Raw genomic sequence first — 21,289 nt, forward strand, 5'->3', positions numbered from 1 at the left:
CCCATGCGTGGCTCAGAGCTACCACACTGGACAGCACACACAGAGACCATCTCCATCACCAAGCAGTTCTCTGGAAGGAAGGAAAGACCTCTGCAGGAATTCTCACATACCCCTCTTTTCTCTGCAGGCTCGCAGTGTTGTCTCATGATGAAAGCAAACGCTGTGAAGTCAGCTATGCACTGGCCAGATGACTAGCTACTTCACCCAGCTAAGCCTTCCACTCCTCTATGAAATGGGATAATACCTAGCAGAGAGCGAGGACACCTTAAGAGCTGCTGCTTTCGTCCTCCTATTTCTTCTATTAAGGCCCAAAGATTTAAAAAATTACCTTTATGAACTCCATCTGCAGGTCCATGGTCACTGTTAGGATTATTCTCCCCTTTCTGCATGGCCTCCAGCAGGGACAACCTCCCTCCCTCTTTTGTTCACCTATCACACAGATAGTACCCATTCCCTCATGGTCATCTCGATGACTCAACGGAGGCTGGCCACTGTACCAGGCACCAAAATGCTCAGCCTCTCAGAACACCACCACCAGGTAATGGGTCCAATAGCCACAAGCCACAAATAGAGACTGAGCCTCAGAAACAGGAAGTGATTTGCCCCAAGTCCAGACAGACAGAGAAGCAAGAGAAGGACCTGAAGCTGCTGCTCTCACAGCACAGCTGGTGCTCAGGGTTCAGAACCCCCTACAAGGGGGAGTCATCCTGGCGCAGGCCTCACCCATGAGAGGGAGGAAGCCAGTGCTCTCCTGCAGGACTGGGCCTGAAGGGGCTGGACACCACCCACTGAAGGGGCTGGACAAGTACAGCAACACCGAGAGCACCCTCCCCCTTCCCTGGGTCCTGTCACTTGGACACACGGGGGACAGGTCAGTGCCTGAGTGCTAACTATGCCACTATGGTTCCAACAGAACCTACTACATGCCACAGGAAGACCCCAAAAGGCTGAGATCTGGAGAGGGCCAAGTGTCCTAACAGGAACAGAAGTCCTTCAGGGAATCAGCCACCCCAACCCTGATACTCATGAGCTTAGCAGCTGCCCTGCCCAAGCCCCACCAAACCTGAACTCTTACCCTCAACCCAACTCAACCCTCCCCAGTTAGGCACTACTTGTACTTGTCTATAGTTTGAAATCAGAGATGGACCCACATCAGTTCATAAACTGGTCACTGACCCTAACAGAATGAACAGGCTCACTATGCACCAGCAGAAGAACCAAGGTGGGGGAGGGTGCAATACAGGCCATGTCAAACAGGTTAAAGGTGCTGTGGGAAAGATCAGACCAGGACAGCAGAACAGCCAGAAGACGGTGCTCTTGAGATAGCTGGCACTGGCGTTGCTGAGGGAGGCACCCTGGGCCCAGAGCCCAGAGAGGCAGGTAGGAAGTGAGGGGGGAGGGAAAAAAGAGGCAGGGTGGACAATCCAGGTGTGGTACACTAGCCGGCCAGGAGCTGACTGATGCGCCACTAAGTGCGGCTGGAGCAGCGGGGAGAGAGGACTGGAGCATAATGTGCTTGGCTGATTCTGTCTAGACTCTCTTGATTGCAAGTAACAGAAAAGCCAGCTCAAAAAGGCCTCATCCAGGAAAGAAGCCACTGGCTCACTTAACTGAAAAGTTCAGGCAGGGCTTGCCTTGGGCCAGTCAGGCCATGATGACTTAATCCTCTCTCAACTCTCTGGGTTGGTCTCACTCCTGGGCAGGCTGTCCCCAAGCGGAGACCCTAGCAGCAACCTGCGCATATCCTCTCCCATTCACGTCTCCCCCCAACTACCCCAGCAAAGTGCTAAAACTTTCACAGGCTCTAACTGGGTCATAGACCCATCCTCAAAACAACCACTGGCCAGGAAGATGCAGCCCCGTGATTGGCTAGTTCCCAGACACTAACCATCCAATAGGCGTGGACCAGAGGGTAAGGACCGGAACTGGCCGCTAGAGGGGCTGCCCACTACACCGCCTGTGAACTGTTAGTGGCCATGTATGTCAATACCCAGGGCACTTCAGGATTGGGGCCATATCCCATCCTCAAGAGCCTTCCGAAGCAGCGTATGTACATCCTCCTGAGAAAATGAAGGCTGAAAACCTGACCTCATCCAAGGCCGCAAGGTGAATAGCAGAATCAAGATTCTGGTATAGTCCTGTCTAATGACAAAGCCCAAGTCTTCCACCCACAGAAATACTATCTTCTCCACTATATGCTACCTAAAGAACTAGACTTTATCCAGTCAGCCACACAGCCCCAACATAGGGGAGGAAACGTCTGTGTTTTGGGGTATTCACTCTTCAGCTGGTATGGAGAGGAGAGGAGAAGGCAGACCAGCTGCTAAGCAGCTGCACTAGACCTCCCAGGAGATCCCATTTTGCAGAAAGGGGGCTGCCATGGGAGGGGGACCCCAGGACAGCTCTGAGGTCACCTGCGGAGTGGTGGTACTGCCAACCACTACAGTGCAGCATACCAACGGCAGGAGGAAAAAAGGTGCCTCCACTCTAGAATGGGCTGCTTGCACATCCAGGACAACAGTCAGCTAGAGAGAAAGGGTTCAGGTGCCGCTGGAAGCCATGGCTCTAAGAGTACCTGGGAAAAACCTTAAAGGCAGTCAGGGCTTTGGCAGTACTAGGCAAAGCCCAAACACTCGGAGATAAGGAGGCACCACTGGCAGAGAGTTTGGAGAGAATGGAATGGCCAACACAGCAAGGTGCAAGGGGAACAGGGGACGATGGGCACCAGTCAGTATTAGGCCTCAGGCTTTGTTTACTCTTGCAGAGGTGCAAGGAACTGAAGACAGCATGATGACCCAGGAAGACAGCCTGGAGTGACAAACACAAACACATTCTTACGCCCAGGGTCAGCTCGCCCAGGGTCAGCTCACGTCACAAAGCAGATGAAGCCACTTCCTATTTCCCAATGTGGGGGAGCCTACCCCCAGATAGAAAACCATGTTCACTGTAATCCTAACAGGAGTGTCATCCCCAGGGCGACAAGCAGGTACCCACTCCCCTCCCTCTGAGTGGAGCTTACAGGCAGGCTCACCAGAAACCCCAATATAGCCCCACTCCCACCCCAGACCAGTGTCCTCACCATTTCTCTCCTGCCACATGGGAGAACGACAGCATGCTGGGGGTACCTATTGTTTTTGTTTGTTTGTTTTAAAGATTTTATTTATTTATTTGACAGATAGAGAGACAGCCAGCGAGAGAGGATACGCAAGCAGGGGGAGTGGGAGAGGAAGAAGCAGGCTCCCAGCGGAGGAGGGAGCCCGATGCGGGGCTCAATCCCAGGACCCTGGGATCACGCCCTGAGCCGAAGGTAGACACTTAACAACTGAGCCACCCAGGCGCCCCCCTACTGTTTTTGTCTGAACTGCAGACCCTGCTTCTACATGCTCCTCCCTGACTTCCTGTGGACACTGCCACTTTCTTACAAGGCCTCCTTCACCCCCAAGCCAAGCCAGAGTGATTCTCCACGAGTTTTCAAACCGGAAGCAAGAGAGTGAATCCCCTCTTCTTCAATGGCCTACCTGTCAAGAGGTCAAACTCAAGCTACTGCATTTCCCACCACAAGACAGAGAGATAGACATACATACGCTCACAAACAACCACTCTGACTCAGTGATGGGGTGAGGGAGGTTACAAGCAAAGGCAGTACAAGCTCACATAACACCTGGGAGGGTGAGGTTTCTCCCCTTTGGTGAGAAGTTAAGTTCCTGCATTCAGTGGCAGCACTGCCTTGTCACCAACCTTCAAACTGAGAATTGTAAATGCTTGAGAAGCTCCTCTAAAATAGAAGTGAAAGTGAAATACCCATTCACAAACCTTTCTCCACATGATCATGCCTAAAACCTAACATGTGGCCACTTCTGTCGCTGCTAGGCTACCAGCATCCAGTAAAGGGGGAGCAGACATCACCAACTTCAGGTACTTGCTGAGAGCCACCTCCCCGCCCCAAACAGTGAGAAGGAAAAATGGAGAAGGCTGTGAAAGATCATCTGACTCCTCTACCCTTCTCAGTTAACCTAAGGGGAAGAAGCCAGTCCGGAAGTGCAGGTACCAGTTTCCGGTTACCCAGGTTAACCAAGGGCAGGAGGAAATGGGCAGGACGATCAGATCTGAACAGACCATCCAGTGCCCATCCATGCCTCTGAGCCAAGAGGACAGAAGTCTGGAGAACTCAGCTCTCGCCTGGTCACAGGTGCCGCTTCATGGCTACAGGAGGCCTGCATGAGTCTGGGCCTCCTGGACTATACCACCTCCCCCTGCCTGGGCTGAGTACAGCACCAGAAGAGATGATGGGGACCAGGCAACAAGAAGGCTCTCCTAGACTTCCAAAGTGCTCCTCAGCCCAGATGGGGTCAGAAGATGCACCCCAGCACCGGCACTAATACAAGGTAACAGCAAAGTACCCAAGTGTGACTACAGGCAAATCAGCGTCTGCAGGTTCAACCAGGAGTGGGTACTCAGAACCTCGGGCTGTGACCTCAGAACATCCAAACCACTCCATTGCTTACTCCAGACCTTACAGTTCAGTTCCACCCATTTTTGTGTCTGGACCCAAGTCTCCCAGGCCAGCACCATGCTCGACTATTTGATGGTATTATCACAGCAAAGAGATGATTAAACTGGCATGCACTCAGGGGACATTGTCCACTTGTTCCCCACCTCATTACCCCCTCCCACCAACAGGACCCTGATGTTTCCTGGAGGCATCCCCTCTATTCTGGGCCTGTCTGGAAGAAACTAACACCATGCCCAGATTTGGGGGTGAACCAAGCAACACTAATTCCATCAAAGCCCAGAGAAGGCACCAGGAAATGTTTGCTGAAACTTCTAGGAAAGCATCGCCTTCTCTTCCTTCCCTTGCATGATGGTCAAAGAAGGTGAATCCCCAACTAGGGGAGCTGGGAGGAAGACACCCCACTGTGTGAAGGGAACAATACAAAAGAGATGGAGCAAAGCCAGATCCTCACCTGAGAAAAGACTCACCTCTGAGCCTTTGAGTGGCACAAGCCAATCAGCCCTTTTGCATTTAAGTTCCTGTCATGAGCACAGTATGACTCTCCCCCTGGGGTTGGCTGGCCAAAAGAATTAGTAAAAGTAGAAGACAAGGGCTCTGCTGGCATCTAACTGAACATTTGAAGGAAATAATGTGAAACAATTGGTGAAAAGGGTAAACTGTTCCTATTTTATATCCTACACATCAGTGTCGCTCCTCCATAGACAGCACTAAAAAGCCAGCTTGCCAACTGCTTGCCTGGCACAACTGCAAGATGCACAGTGTAAATAAAGTTGGAAAGTGTCCACCTGAAGTGGTTTTCAGAAGGGCTGGCCTTAAGAAGAGGAGGGCAGTTAGCTATCTGGGGAAAGAGAACGCAGCCACAGCCCCATACCCCAACCTGAGCTGGACGAGGGACTTGATGGCAAGAGGCGTCAAGACAGCTAATGGAACTGAGGCGAGGGGGCAAGAAGAACCCAGCCCCCATGTGTGCAAGCAGAGCTGAGGCCAGCTTGGTGGATCCGGTGGCTACCCAGAGCCAAGTGTGACCAGAGGTGTGGGTAGGGGATGGAGCCGAAGGTACAAGTATGGGCAGGGCAGTGGGGCTACCAGTGCCTGGAAGAGGGCTGCCAGGCCACCTGCTGAGCTCTCCGTGTGAGCGGTGGTCACATACACATGAGTCTTCCATGAGAGGACCACTGAAATCACCCCCCACCACCACCACAGAGTCAAGGCTGGCTACAGCCAGCCACCTATGAAATCACTCTGCACACTGTGGATGGGTGACCGGGATCTCCACAGCAGTCATGAGTGGACCCACCACAGGCTATGGCCTGGAAGAAGCATCACCCACTTTCTGGCCCTGATGAAACCCAGGGGAGTGGGGTGTCCAGGAAGGGTCTGGTTTGTCATGGGACCAAGAGAGTCCCAAGGAAACATTTGAACAGTATCTCCAGGGTCTATAGACAGGCAGGGATCTAAGATAAAGAGTCATCTTTTCTCTGTCAGGGGTGAAAAATGCCAGCCAAGAGACAGAAAGGAAAAAAATGCCTCACACCTTTTCCTCTGCCAGTTCAAGAGAAAGCACAAAGCATTTCAGGTACAACTTTCCTCCCAGCCTGGCATAAAAACAACACAGACCAATCCAGCATGAGGATCCAGACTCGGGCAGGAGAGTGGAATGCCCACCTTGTACCTACTATGCTATCTCAGGTGACATGGGAGGCGGCAGCAGGTGGGTAGGCCTGGTGGGGGCTGGGGAGAGGAGGATTCCCAATTCCAGTGTGATCCCTTCTAGCTATTTGTCTACTAAGCCTCAGTTTATGCACCAGTACCTCCCACCCTGTGCTGCTGTACAGATTAAATGTTCTGAATTCATGAGAAGTGCTGAAAAGTACCCGCCCCTAGTACCTGCTCAGTAAGTGCTGACAGCCAGCTCCCAAGATCAGCTCTTTTCACAGGAAGATCAACAAGCTTCTGAGCACCGGCTTGCTATGGAAGTCCTAGAAACATGGGGATTAACTCATGCTCCACTACCAAGGAGCTTGCAATCCCGAGGAAAATGTAATCAACAAGACCTGTTATCAGCAGGAATGTAGGGTTTTTAAGTTATGTAGAGTGCCTGAGGGCAACTGTCTGGGAAAGCAGGATAGGTTTCTGGAAAAGGAGAGCAGTAGGGATGACAGAAGGCCACAAATGTGAGTTGCAGAGGGTCCCATCCTAGGTGTCACACACAAACAACAAAGGTTAGCTAGCAAATGTAAGTAGATGCTGTTCTGATGATAAGACACAACTTCATTTCAAAGCATGACTACATTAGGAGGAGCTTCTTTCCTTGAATTTTCTCAAAAAACAGCTACTGAAAGCACACCTGTCATTGTGTGGAAGTTCCTGTGTATTTCTGACCACAGGAATGGATCCTGATAGGCAAAAAGGTTAGGAGCCACTAGGCTAGAAGATTTCAAAAGGAGAAAGGTTGTGGGAACTGTGAAGGAAATGAACACAAAACTTAACATTTAAAAACACTTTGTATTTATGAGGTTAAACCTCAGAAGACACAGTGGAGTCCAAATTCCCTGCTGGGCACTGCTTATGTGGGAGGCAGGAGACTGTCATTAAACCCACCACTTTTGAGCCTACCAGCACCGGGTATAGGCCCATAACGTCCTCTGCAACACCGGAGAGGTCATTAATCTCTACTCTTCCCTAAAATGAAGATGAAGCATCTACCTCTAGGACTAGTTGAGAGAGCAAACCAGGATGCAAAGCGTTCCATGCCATAGAGGGTCCTCTGCAGGCTGTGGCTGTCCATTCTAGAGCCTCCAGTGGATAGAGACAGGAAACCTCATAGCAGGCCCAGGAGCATTCAAAGCCTTTCAGCTCCACCAGCCTGGCAGTGGCACATCACCTGATGTGACCCTTCTCCTTTTTTAGTGGGGTCCCCACACAATCACAGAACCTCCAGGAATTCTTGGGCAGGAGTATGGGGGTCCAGATGGAAGGCCCAGGCATGTCTGCACACCCACTTGGCACAGTGGTTCTGCACTGTCTCGAGCCAGCTCTGACAATACTCAAGAGCACCCCCGAATGCAGCAGGGCCTACCCTCCCAGGACCTCCTGCCCCCCCCTTCTAGGTTTGCCTCAGAAAGCCACACAGAGCAAACCTAACCCCAGGGTACATCAGCTCTTCAAATACTTGAAAGCAGACCCCACGCCCTTCACAGAGCCTGACACTTGCCCCCTTCCCATCCCACTGCTGAGAAGGCAAACTATTCAAGGATTTGCCAGCCATCCCTCCAAATCCTGTTTCCCTCAGGTCAGAGACGAACCAAGAAGGGACTTCCTGCATCTAACGCTAAAACTTTTCATTCTGAAAACTCAAATTATGAAGTGTTCTAGAAGTCATTTCATGATCTCCAGAATCCTAAACTACCTCTGAATAAGACACACAAAGAACTGTTCCATTTGGACCTAAGAGCTGTAGCCCTGTAAGACCACCCCGGCCTCCACCAAACCTCACCCCACCCCAGACTGCCTATGTGCACATTCTCTTCCTGTTCCAGGTCCCTCGAGGGCAGGGACTGGGCATCTCCAGGTCTTAGCCCCTCAAGCCCAACACCATAAGCAATTGCTAGAAATGTTTCTTCAACTGCTGAGCCACCTTTTTCAGTTTTACCATATTTCTCCATAGAAATATGGAGATCAGTTGCTGACTGAGATGTTAGTGTATGGCCTCCCTAGATCTGGAATTCAGAGACCACTTTTAAACAGTGCATGCAAAATACTGGTATGTCTTCCTTATGCAGGAAATACCCTCCAGTTCATGGAATCCCCACGTCAATACTTGCTCAGTTCTACATGTGTGCCCTGAGAGTGAACAGGAGGAGTTTCAGATGGGGGCTCCAAGTGTGGGCACTAGAAAGGCGGCAGTCACTCACCAAACCATAAACTCAGTCACCCATTCCAACAACCAGCTGAGGGGTCCCAAAGGGACCAGATAGACTCAGAACAGCACAAGGGGGGAAAAAAGGCACGACTTCTACTGACAGAGACAAAGCTCCCAGCTTCCAGAAGGTGATTTAGAGTGGGGGCTGGGCAGAGACCTGCCCACAGAACTGCAGTCACCTAGGAACTGGACTGAGTTCTGGTTCTGGTTAAACTGGTGGAGCTCTGAGAAGATGCTTACACAGGCACCAAAACTGAGGCACTCTCCTTCACCTAACCCCAAGGCTGGCACCCTTGAGGTGCACGTCCTACCACATGCAGCGATATCTTGATCCCAGGTGACCATGAAGCCTTTTCATATCTGTATCAAGACAAAGGCCCCTTCTCACAAGCTGATCTTGGACAGTCCTCCAGGCCTCTGTGACTTCCATCCAGGACAACATACTCTGATTACAACTAAAGCCACTTCTGAAGACCACTGGGAGACCTCTGCGAAGACACAACGTAAAATCCACCTTCTTCTGAGGGACAGAATGAGTCAGAACAAGGACTTACACCTGCTCTCTTCAGACATCCTGGCTACATAGAGAGGAACGTCACTGCACTTGGGCAACCAGAGTGATCAGAGAACATCCACGTGTTTAGATTTTATATCCTCTAATATGTTGTAGAGAATCAGAACCTACAGCCTTCCCTTTTATAATTTTTAACAATCCTCCTTTTGGCAGGATCAACAGCATTTCAAGTTAACATCATAAGTGCTATAATCTTGAAGCAAATAACAAAATTGGCATATGAGACTTACAAAAAGTTCCATTATCAGTTGGCAGTTGCCACACCGTGGTACGGTCTGGCCCAGGATTCAGTCCCCACCAGAAACCTTAAGATGTTTCCAGGACAGGCTAATATCATCAACCTGTTAGATCTATCACAGGTAAATCTAAACCAATTTGTAATCTCATATAAACTTACATGGGACAGAAGAGGCTCCCCACATCTTTTCTTACCAGCTCAAGAGCACTGCCCTCTCAGGCCTTTTCTGAAGCCATCTCTCCACCTTTGAGGGGAGGGTGTGGTGGCATTAAGAGTTAGAAACACTGTCAGTTAAACTTTGGGTAAGTCCCTAACTTTAGGGCAGTCACCTCAAATGAAGTCAGCAGAAACAAAAGCATCTTGTCCTCTCCTGGCCACAGGAGGCACCCGCTAAACGGCACCGACTGTCATGATGCTGTTGGCTTCTGCACCTGCAGGAAGGGGAGACGGGCTGCTCACTCCCTCCCTTACAGGGCTGCTGGGGGGAAGGAGGAGACCCCACTGAAGTGCTGCAAAGTCATATAAAGTATATATCTCTGTGTTGAGTTCTGTTAGAATTGTTATTTTAAGAAGTTCACAGAATGCACCTTACATTAAAAGAAAAAACTTTTAAAACAGTTCATGTTAGAACCCAAACCCTGGATCCGGAAGGAGCTTTATGGGTGCATATACCAGTACCCAGTCCCACTTTGGACCCTGCAGCCCAGAGAAGTTAGGTAACATCTTAATCTTCAAATTCCCAGGTGGGAAAATTATCATTACTTGTGTGCCTTTCTGTAGAGGCCCTATGGTCTCTGACCACCTCCCACTGGCGCCCGATGTTTGCATAAGTGTGAGAAAGTAAGTAGTTTGTGAAGTTTCCTGCTGGAGAGCCTGACCACTAGGAAGCCTTTACACAGACATCTTTGGCAAGTTCAAGTCCCTTTCCCCCCGATGCCTTCTCTGGCCTCTCTCTGGTCTGATTACAGAGATGTCCACCTGCTTTGAGCAAGGCCTGCCCTGTGCCACTATTCAACTTGTTATGGGGATGCAGAACCCACTCCACCATCTGTCAGACCTATTCTCAGATGCCAGACTTACATCCGTGTTCTTCACGGTTCTAGACAGTTCTGAATTAGAATACTCCAAGACTGAACTGCAGCGCATATAAGAGTCACACGAGCCTCACAGGCCCAAGAAGGATTCTACGGTTCAGTCAGTTTAACCAGCACTTAGCACTCTAAAGCGCCTAAAGCTTCTGCTCTAGAGAAAGAAGAAACAAACATGCTCACGAAGCCCACAGCGGTCAGGAAGACAAAGCCCGAACTTCCATGAAACAATGAGTGTCCAATACAGACGAGAACCTAATCACCTGCTGAGGAGACTGTGCGTGGGTAGATGGACTCCAATTTCTGGGCAGAAGGAAGACACGGCCCTCGACTCTATCCACCAATGTTAAGCTGGGACAAACGCGCACACTGCACTTCTGAGATTTTCAACATCCTGGCTGACATACGCCACAAGGAAAGTAAGGCTTAGATTGTTCTGAAAAAACTGTTAGCTGCTTTTTGAAAGAGTGTAGAGGATTTACTTTATTACTGAGTTGGCAGAAATTATTAACTCAGAGCCTGCTGTACAGAAATTCAAATACTCCAGAGGCTAGAATTGAGAACATAGAGACAACTTTCCTCTCAAGAATTCCTTTGTCAAGCAGATGGTCAGTTACTTTGTTACTTCGCTAACTTCTCAGATACTTGTGGATATTAGGTCAGCTGCCTGACATTGATTTTTCAAGCAAAAGCTAAGTTTGTTAACCATAATTGCATGCCCATAAAGGTAAGCATTACATGACACAATTCTCTTGTCGCTTCTCTCAGAAGAGGTTTAATTTTAGTGTTGGCTCTTCAACACTGTCCCCATTTTTTTTTTTCCATGAGCATCTTAAATATGTGTCAACTAACTATCCCAAAGTGGAGTTCACAATTGGGCAAGGTAGAGAAAAGCAGCTGGGCGCCAGCAACGCCTTCGTGGAGCTACCTCACTCTCACCTGAGCCCAGGTCAAACCAGAGAAACTGCTGAATTATGGTCGCACCATCTCTGCTGGTGACCTACTCTGCCATGGCTCCAGTTTCCATATGGGGTTTGCTCCAAGCCACACTCCTGTCAAAAGGTTCTAACAACGCTCACGGATGGTCACTGGCAATGGTGGCATTTAAAGGAAGCACTTTCTTCATTGCTCATATTCAGAGACAGTTTCCCAAGTCCATCCACCACACTTACATTAGAATTCTATGCACACCCATCAGTGATGGAGTCCCCCCCAAAAAAACAAACCATACAAAATGTGAATCCCAGGCCATGGAAACAATCACGCACTTCTATGAATGTAACATTTCTGCAAGCACTAAAATACAAAAACCTGAGATTTGTTTCCTTCTCCCTCTTCTGGCTAACCCCCCCTTCCTCTTTTCCCTCCTCTCCCCCTAGGAACCCTTTAGATTACAGCCTTACACAACACTGGAACCCCTGAGGTCACTGCTCCACCTAATCTACAACATCGTGACCGCCTGTCAAAGCGCCTCCTGATCCCAAAGCTCTCCTAGGTGGCATTAAGGATCAGTGCTAATATCTCAGCAACCTCTCAGATTCTTCTGAAGGCAAACAAGCAAGTGGAATTCAAGAAATTATATTCTGGACAAAAGATGCAAAAGTCACGAAGGTTATGTTTCTCACGTCACTTGTTTTATTCTCTAATATTTCAATCTTGGAAACCGCAGTGGCAACAGTAACTGCAAAAAATTCTGGAAGGTTTTATATAGCTTGTACCTACTCCACCCCCAAAGTCATAACAAAAAGTATACAACATCTGTTTAAAACAATTACCTCCAAGTTAATCTTAATGGGGCCTGAAGACTAGGGATAAGAGAATTATTTATGATACAAAAATCAGTCTTACGTTACAAAGACCGTAACTCCTCAATCTCTACCAAAATTGTACAAGCCAATGTGAATTACTCCAAAAATACAAAGCTTAAAGCATAAGGCTAAGAGTCATTAGTCAAACTCACATAAGGGAAAACAAAAACCCTACAGTGAGAGAAACCTGAGTTACCTGGCCCAAGACAATTTTTTTCTTCGATCTCCAGCATATTAAAAAGTGATCTCAATGGCCATTTCCTGGTCTCCCAGCAAATGCAGGGGCTCACTTCATACCTGGATGCCACAACATCTTCCTATTGCTCAACCTGCTCCTGCCACAGGGGAAAATGACCCCTACTGCCAACAATCCCTTGGAGAAAATATGAGAACACTATGAGTCTTCCCCTACACACACGAAGGGGGGCAGAGGAGATCCCTCTGCAAACAGTAGCCTCGGTGGAGGGCCATCTGAGAAATTAACACCCTGGGGTTAACCCTGACTGTCTAGGTGACAAACCACCAAGCTAGGACCCTCAGGCAGAGGAAGGGATAGCCAAAGGAGGATTCTTGAAGGAACAGGAGACAAAATAATCACCTCTAATTCACACCAAAAAGTGGGGCTCTGGCTTGATCAGAGATGCAATGGGCATTTAGGCCCAGAAAGGTAACAGGAAGAATCCCACCCTCCCCAAGATCATCTACCGTCAGCAGCGATTCCAGGAGGGAGCCGGCAAAGACATATCCACTCGCAGAACCAAGGGGGCTCTCCCCACACGCCCTGGCCACCCGGCTAAGAGCAAAGTAAGCTGGGGGGTTCCCTCTGAAGCCAGGAAGGTGCTTCCAGCCGGGAAAAGAGGGAAGGAGGACTTCCTTGATCAGCCAAAAGGCCGAGACACCGGCGGCACAGGCCCCCGAGTCATACCCCGGACACCAGTTGCTCCACAGCCTTTCTCCCTCCCCTCCCCCCACGCCGGGAGGACTTCCCGGGGGTCGCGAGTCCCCAGGGAAGGACAGGCAGGTGAACTCCGTCAGAAGCAGCAAGGGTCGTAGAGCTGGAGCGAGAAAGAAGGGAAAGCTCTGGCTTCAGCTCCCGTCCGCTCTCTCCGCCCAGGCCGCACGGAAGCCTCGGCCTCACGTACCGAGCGCCGCCAGACCGCCCGACCTGCCCCCGTCTCGGGCTAGTGGGGCGAGAGACCGGGATGGCAGCGGCCCTCGGGGGTAGGTGGGCGTCGGGCGGGTTCCCTGGAGCCCGGCGGGCGAGGGGCATTGGGGAGGGGGAGGGTCCCAGGCCCACGCGGCCTCCGTCCCGGCCCGCGCAGCGGGTACTTACGTTGCTCTGGGGGTCGATGGCCTGCAGCAGCCGGTCCCTGATCTGCTGCGGAGACGCCGGAGCCGCTGTCATTGCCTGGGCGAGGCGGGGGGGAGCGGCCGGGCCAGCGGGCGGGCGGGCTGAGGCGGGGGACGGGGGTCACTCACTCGCCGGCCTCCGGGAGCGGAGCCTCATGTTCCCCGCGGCGCCGGGGGAGGAGGGGGCGCGCGGGGTGGCGGAGAGGGGAGCCGGGGCTCGGGCCCGGGGCGCCACCGCCACCAGAGGAGGAGGAGGAGCCACCGGAGCCGCCGCCGCTGCTGCCGCCGCCTCGAGAACCAAACTCCAGTGAGCTGCCCCCGCGCGGAGCACTCTGGGTAACCCGCGCCGCACGCAGCGTCGGCGCCACGCTGAGGAGGTTGGGAGATGGGGCGGGCGGAGACGCCGGGCCTGGGCGGGGCCGCGCGCGAGCCCCGCCCCGCATCCCCACGCATGCGCGCGCAGGCGCACTGGTCCACCGCCACGCCACGCCCACCGCCCGGCGGAATGAGCCGTTGGGAGGCGGTTGGGCGGGGCAACGGCCGCCGCCGGGAGGCTCTGCCCCCGGCTGGGCCGTGGGGAACTGAGGTTTCCGACGGAAACGCGCGTTGCGCGCCGAGTCCTTGAACCTGGGCGCTCCAGGCGGTCGCTTGAGGGGAGGGGGCGGCGGAAGGACTCCCCACTGGGGAGAAAAGCCTTCCCCGTACCGACAGAGGTGACGGGAGTCGCGGGCGGAAGAAGCTGCCAAGTTTTCCGAGCCGGGGGTCCTCAGCGCCTTGATCGCCGTTCCTGGGGGCGAGGGAGGAAAGTCCACGTTGTGATAATGTGCGCGGAAGGGTCACCTCAGGGGTGCCGGGGACTGCCCCACCCTTCCAGAGGGAGGGGGTGTAGGGCGGGGGTCTGCAGCGCTTCGCGTGCTGGGATCACGAAAACATGAGACCGCAAAACGCCTCAGGGGAGCCGTACCGCCAGCTAGGAAAGCCCCAAAGCCAGCCCCGTGAGCCCACCGACCCCAGGGTTGCAAACCCGTGTCAACGCCAGGGTTTCTCATCCTGGGCACCAATGACATTTGGGGCCGTATCACTGTTGCAAGAGGCCGTCTTGCGCATTTTAGGATATTCAGCGTCCTGGGTCTCTACCCACTAAACGCCAATAGCACTCTCCCCTCCAGTCAGGTCAACCAAAAATGTCCAGTCATTGCCAGATGTCCCCTGTTGAGAACCACTGCTTTAAAAGACCCATCCTGCTTTGCGTGGAGGTGCTGGAAAACTGAAACCCTCATTCTCTGAACAAAATCCTTCACAAAGGAAATTGAGGCCCAAGGTCACCCAGAGTTCTAGGTCAAACCCAGAATGGTTAAATGTCAAGTGTAAGGAGTCCCCTTCCCCACCCCCACCTTATTGCCTTCTTCCTTTGCTCGCACGCTCTCTCTGGAAGCCCTGTTAGAAATACTGTTATAAGAAGGGGTGAGAAGGCAGGCTGAGTGGATTATTAGCTGCAGCCTGCGGAAAAATAACTTTTTTTGTTGTTACAGGAAGACCTAGATTTAAAAGACGAGGGAGGCAGCTGATGAGAACCACACGCGTGCCTTGGAGCTGTGCTACACCTGTTAGTCTTACATTTGTCATGCTTCTGGGAAGCATTTTTATTTGCAAAAACGGCTGTTTCTGCACGTGGTTGTGGCTGCTTCCTTCTGGACATGTGAAAAGTTTTACATCACACTTGCAGAAGAAAATAAACACAGGCAAAATACTTCCCTTCAGTTTACTCACTCTCTCTCCTAGAATGAGGTGCTTTGTGTACATGGTCCAGGTTGGAAACCAGCCCGTTTGGAGATACTCTTTATCTCACTTTAGATAAGCAAAATAAACAAGCTCTCCCCCAAGCATATTCTGGTTCTGCCTTTCTAACTCAGATGTTCAAGGTATTTTTTTAATCAAGGATCACACAGAAGCAATTTGTTTTGCACGGGTCAGGTCATTTAAGAAAGATGTGGAAAGCCCTCAACTTACCTGCTCTTTTTAAACTAAGAAGCAACATCAAGATGACTGAGTTCTGCATGGCCAACTGTATACACACACCCAGACATAGGTATGTAGTTCAGCTCCATAGATGTGGCACAAAGTGGGGCTCCATAAATATTTAACGAATGAATGGAATATTAAATATACTGTATACACATTAGGATGCACACAGACACAGATAAGATATATAGTTTTATTCCACATTTAACATATATGTAGTAAAAATTAAATCAGATCACCATTCAATGGGAATCTTGAAAACATTAGCTTCTCTTAGGCCCAGGATAGATACTGACTGCAGTTCACCTAGCAAGACCTTCTGCTTCAAGGAAGAGATACTTGAAATGGCTCTATCAGTCATACAAAGATGGGGCTCAAGGTAAATCCTCTTGTTGTAATGGTTCTTTCCCAGCAATGTGCCCTTTAAATTCATTAGATCCAGAGAACATCCACCCCCCCCCGTCCTGAAAAGGCAAGATATTTTGTGCTTGTGATGCTCCTGAAAAGGCTGCCTTACCTCCTAGTGAAGTGGCCCCCAAAAAGGTAAGAGGTTCTGAGTCCATGACTTGGCTCTTGCCATGGGAAGTAGCAAGAAGGTAGTTTTAGGAACCTGGGTGCACAGCTTCCTCAGCCAGGCTTGCCAGTGAGGGTGTGGGCTCGTTCTTCCTCAATGAACTGCAGTGGCTCAAGCCGGATAGGCAAGGGCATCAGAGAAGGAAGCTGTGAGCAGGCCCGCTCCCACAACTGCTTAGGACCAGTCTTCAACAGCGACACCACATGATGGCAAGGAACAACAGCAGGGACCTGCCAGGCAGACTCATGCAATGAGAAAGGGAAAGGCAGCTGTGACCCCTTAGACACCTACACCCCTGGGAGTTGGGCAATTCAAAGGCGAGAAAGTGACTGGACTTACCCCAATAAAGTATGTGAGGGCTTTGATGATTAATAGGAAAAATGAACGCAAGCAAACCACCACCCCACTTTGACCAATTTGTTCTGAATTTAACATCTGGTGGGAATTTTTTAAAAACACTCTCGTATATTAATTCATTCAACCCTATCAATTATCTCAGAAGTACCCAGAGATGGGTTTCAGAGTTCCGCTTGGCTTTGCAGCAAGTCCTATTTATTCTAAAAGCGAAAAAATTTTCAATTAGTTTTGAATAGCCCTGAAATGTCACTGCTTTTAGGAAGGGCTCCAAAGACAACTCAAAATAATTTTACTGTGTCTTCAAGTAGGGGGATACAAAGGCACATTAAGAGGCACAAAGCCTGCTCCTGACGATCTAGTTTTGAAGTTTCCAAGCACTGGAAACAGGCTGGGGGCCCAGTAAGACACTGCCGTTAACTAACACTATTGTCCGAGCAGTGCAGGTGCACCAGGGAGGGCAAAGCCACTCTAGAGCCAGGAGTACCAAGAAAGATGTCTGACAGCATTTCCATGTGTTCATACCCTTTGCCCCAGTATTTCCCAACTTCTAGAAATTTATCCAAAGAAAGCAATCAGATACAAACACGTACATACAGGGAAGTTGATGGCAGCATCATTTATAAGGGCAAACGATTGGAAGCAACCCAAATGTTCAGTAAAAGAGTATGTAAATAACTTAGGGGTCGATTCGTGCAAACGGGAAGGTTATGGACGGGAAGGGACCACGGGGTTTTATAATTCCACCGGGTAGTCATCTTGTCTTACGGGTGTACGCAACGTGTACAAATTCACGAAGCTGGACATTATGCTTCAAAAATACGTAAATAAAAGGATCTAGATATAGACAGATGACAGATAATCTTAACCACTGAAATCAGTATTGAACAACACAGAATGCTCCCAATTTCATATTAAATGTTAAAATGCAGCATATGAACCACATACATTATGATCTTAGTTTTGGTTTTATAAAAATATGGATACTTAATGTACCCGACGTACAGAAAAAGTACTGGAAGGAAAGAAGCCAAAATGTTTACAGTTCTGACAGGCAGGAAAACAGGTGGTTTTTCTTCTGACACTTGTCCCTGAAGTTCCACATTTTCTAGAATGCACACACGGTGCCACCTCCCCCTCTCCTCCGGTGCTGGGGTTATTCTGACCTCTAGTAGCCTCTAGTTGTCATCTTCTGACTTGGATACCGCTAATCTGAAGCGTGCCCATAATCTCCAAAATCCTGAACAGGGATTTACTATCAGGCCTAATGATGGATACCCATCTAAGTCCTAACAGTGTGTTTTGCCTACTGCCCCAGTTCTGTCTTAGTAATAAAGAGAATACCATTTATTGAGTACCTACTACGCTGAGGGCTTTACCTGAGGGCTTTACCTGAGGACCCAGATGAACCCCTCTGGGCGATCAGGCCCTTGTGTCAGCCTCTCCTCTTGACTGGGCGGGGGGGGAGGGGGAGTGGTGCTACAATTTGCTTTAGAGAATCCAGTGGAACCATGCTCTGCCTGGTCTAGGTTGAAGCTTTAAGGTGGCCTAGCAGTTACCACCCAAGCCAGCAAATCCACTGCTATCAACCTCACCAAGAAAACCGAAAACCTACACTCAGAGACTTATACAGGTCAATGTCCACAGCAGGACTATTCACAGGCACAAGGTACAAACACCAGATGTCCATCAACTGGTGAACAGATCAATGAAATGTACATCCACAGGCTGGACTATTATTCAACCATAAGAAGGAATGAGAAGAAGTGAAAAAGAGGGAGCAGCAGCCTGGCAGCATCCACCTTTGCAGACCTGGGGGCAGGGAGCTGCCATGTCAGAATCTAGTGACAGTGCTGGAAGGCCTCTCAGCAAGAGGTAGGGGCCCCAGGCCTCTGTGAAGGAGAACAAGGTCCCCAGTGACAGAGAACACTGAGCCCCATATGCCTCACCCCAGTAGGCTGGGATGCCCTGGGAAAGGTGCCAGGTACACGAGCTGAGAAGCCCTTGGGGCTCAGAGCCAGCCCCCACTGTGCCCCATCCAATTTCCTGCCCATAGAACTGTGACTCAATAAGAGAGGTTTTAAGCCACTTAGTACTGGGATCATTTGTTACTCAGTGCTAGCTAACAGAGAGAGAGACAGTTGCTAATGTAATCCTCAAGCGACACACGAGGAAGACCCTGAGGTCAGACAGTGAGGAGACACACACGGCCCCTTTGCCCCCCAGTGGTACAGCGGGGATTCCAGGCTGGATCTTTCTGATTCTGGACCATGCTCTCCAGCCCTCATGGCTCCTTATTTCCTGGGCCCCTCCCACCTGGCCTTTGTCTTTGGCCATGTGTCCCCCGTGTTTCTGTCCTCTCCTGAACCCGTGCCCCATCCCAATCTTCTCGCCTGCTGACAGTTCTCTCCTCCAATCTGCAGCACACACATGTCAAGGCAGCTTACTTTCTTTAAAGCTGTAATTATCTCCTTTATTACGCTGACCTTCAGCTAAGTACGGGGTAATGAATAATCATACAGAAAAACAACACCACGCACATCATCTTCATGTACACACGAAGAAAACAGAGGAACACTCTGTCTCTCTTTTGATTCCACTTTTCCCACTGTGGACCACGCTTTTTTTTTTTTTCCTAATAGCTACAAGAACACTCCTATCGATCTCTTTCATTTACACTTAATTCTTCAGAAGACAGAACGGGTAGTATGATGGGGAACCTGTACAAGCCATTTTGTCTGTTTTTGGTTTGTAGTCAGAAAATTATTCTTCTTGCCTTTTCTTTTTTTAAAAAAGACCTCCAAAAACTTGCTGAAGTAGTGTTTTTGAAATGTTCAAATAATCTCATCACTCGCTCGGGTGATCTGAATCACTGTTAGATTAGAGGCTATTATTTTGCTTAACGCAGTTTTCTGTTCTCTCAGTAACTCTTATGAAGCAAAGACACAAAATCAGGAACTGTTCTAATTCTCTAGTGAATGACTTTGATAAACATTCTTATTTAAGTGTCTACAGAAATAAGATAATCCTTTCTTCTTCAGTAAAGGAACTGCAGGATAAAGTAACCATCTCTTGCAGCACCGTTTGGATCTTCTTGTCCCCGGCTCCAAAAAAACGAGACCTCCCATTTCATCTCACTTAAGCCCTTGGCCTTGTGAGACCCCCTTGTCACACACCACGTCCCACACATACACACTGCCCACGTTCCTGGCCAATCTTATGCCTCACCACCCCTAGGGGTGGGTTTCCTCCCCTCCTGTCACACTGCTCACCTCACTAGCCAACCAGGTGACTTGGTCCTTGTTCCTCAGAGGAGGCATCTGGCTAAAGTCATGTGACTGGATTTTGGACAGGATGATGACTCCAGCCCAGCGCTCAGGGTTCCCAGACTGGCAGAGAAAACACATGAGCCAAGTCAAGTCAGGTGCAAGCCATTTCCCCAAGGAGCAGAACAGGGCCAAGGGACTGATGTCAAAAGGCCACCAGGAGCTGACAGAAGCAGATAGGAGCCACAGCAAAAGGTCCCCAACTGGCCAATGGAAATGTCTCAGAAACAAAGGCTGTGTTGGGCCTCAATGCAGAAAGCGACATGATGAGAGGTAACATGATTCAGAAAGTGTTTCCTACAAACACTACAGGCTACACAGAGAGAAGAAGGAGTGTTAAGTCCTGGCAACACTGGGTCCCAAGCCATCAGGGTCACAGATAGAGAAACTGACAAATAGGAGTGATGACCTGTTCCCAACATTGCTGGCAAGTGAGGGACAAGGCGGAGACTCAGTGCAGGCCCACGACCCCCTCCCCACCGTTCCCAAACCCCACAGCTCGAACAGCCCAAAGAATTTCTTTAACTTTGCATCGGACCCATGTGGTTGGCAAAGCTTATCCGAGGCCATTCAGTCTCTGCTGGCCCAGCTCTGTGTGAATGTGAGGCTGTTTTGCTGCAGCAATATCACTCTTTGATGAGTGAGAGCTGGCCCAGATGCCTCGGGACATCATGGCATATACAGCGTGTGCTGCCGGAAAGCAAGGGAAGTTCTGAATTTGGAACTGCCTCTGGTGCCCCAGGCTTCTGGACAGGTCTCCCAGGTGTGCTGGGCATGAGCCATGTGCTTTCCTAATCCACGCCAGCAAAAGGGTGGCAGAGCCCAAATAAAAGTGTTCGGGTGGGAGTGCGGCAGCATCGGAGGAGAGAAGGGTCAGGGGACCAGGGTTTCATGCCAGTTCTGCTGATGACCCCGGGGACTTTGGGCAAGTCACTTCCCTGGACTGGCCTCAATTTCCTCATTGGGAAACACAGGATGACGGCGATACTTTGGTCACCCCTTGTTGTGCCAAAGCATAAAGGTTATGTGTGTAAAGCCCTGGCACGATGACTCTGACTTATGTTCATGTAGTAAGATAAAGGGCAGTTCAATAAAGAACCCCAGGGGCACCTGGATGGCTCAGTCCGTTAGGTGTCTGTCTTCGCCTCGGGTCATTATCCCGGGATCCTGGAATCGAGGCCCATGTCGGGCTCTCTGCTCAGTGGGGAGTCTGTTTCTCCCTCTCCCTCTGCCTGCTGCTCCCCCTGCTTGTTGCTCCCTCTGTCAAATAAATAAATAAAATCTTTTTTTTTTTGAAACTTACTGTTTCTTTTTTTTTTTTTTAAGATTATTTATTTATTTATTTATTTGACAGAGATAGACAGCCAGCAAGAGAGGGAACACAAGCAGGGGGAGTGGGAGAGGAAGAAGCAGGCTCCCAGCGGAGGAGCCCGATGTGGGACTCGATCCCGGAACGCCGGGATCACGCCCTGAGCCGAAGGCAGACGCCTAACGACTGCGCTACCCAGGCGTCCCTAAAT

At 50.2% G+C, this 21,289-nt stretch overlaps 1 protein-coding gene across 3 annotated transcripts in view; it reads right to left on the minus strand.

Moving 5' to 3' along the window:
* Positions 1-21,052, minus strand: part of MED26 (mediator complex subunit 26) — a 58,823-nt gene extending 37,771 nt beyond the window's left edge. Inside the window, exons 1-2 of one of the 3 annotated variants that reach the window (XM_034657992.1) lie at positions 19,716-21,052; positions 13,477-14,280 (exon numbers count right to left, since the gene is read on the minus strand). In XM_034657992.1, the coding sequence (XP_034513883.1) occupies positions 13,477-13,548 (72 nt within the window). In that variant the 5' untranslated portion in view covers positions 13,549-14,280; positions 19,716-21,052. Of the gene's footprint in view, positions 1-328; positions 3,174-3,813; positions 6,374-13,476; positions 14,281-19,715 lie in introns of those variants that run through there. The other 2 variants (XM_011221868.3, XM_034657991.1) reach the window with 2 other exon arrangements.
* Between the last annotated feature and the right edge of the window lie 237 nt (positions 21,053-21,289).

Source organism: Ailuropoda melanoleuca, chromosome 4 (assembly GCF_002007445.2).
Source record: "Ailuropoda melanoleuca isolate Jingjing chromosome 4, ASM200744v2, whole genome shotgun sequence".
Lineage (NCBI taxonomy): Eukaryota > Metazoa > Chordata > Mammalia > Carnivora > Ursidae > Ailuropoda > Ailuropoda melanoleuca.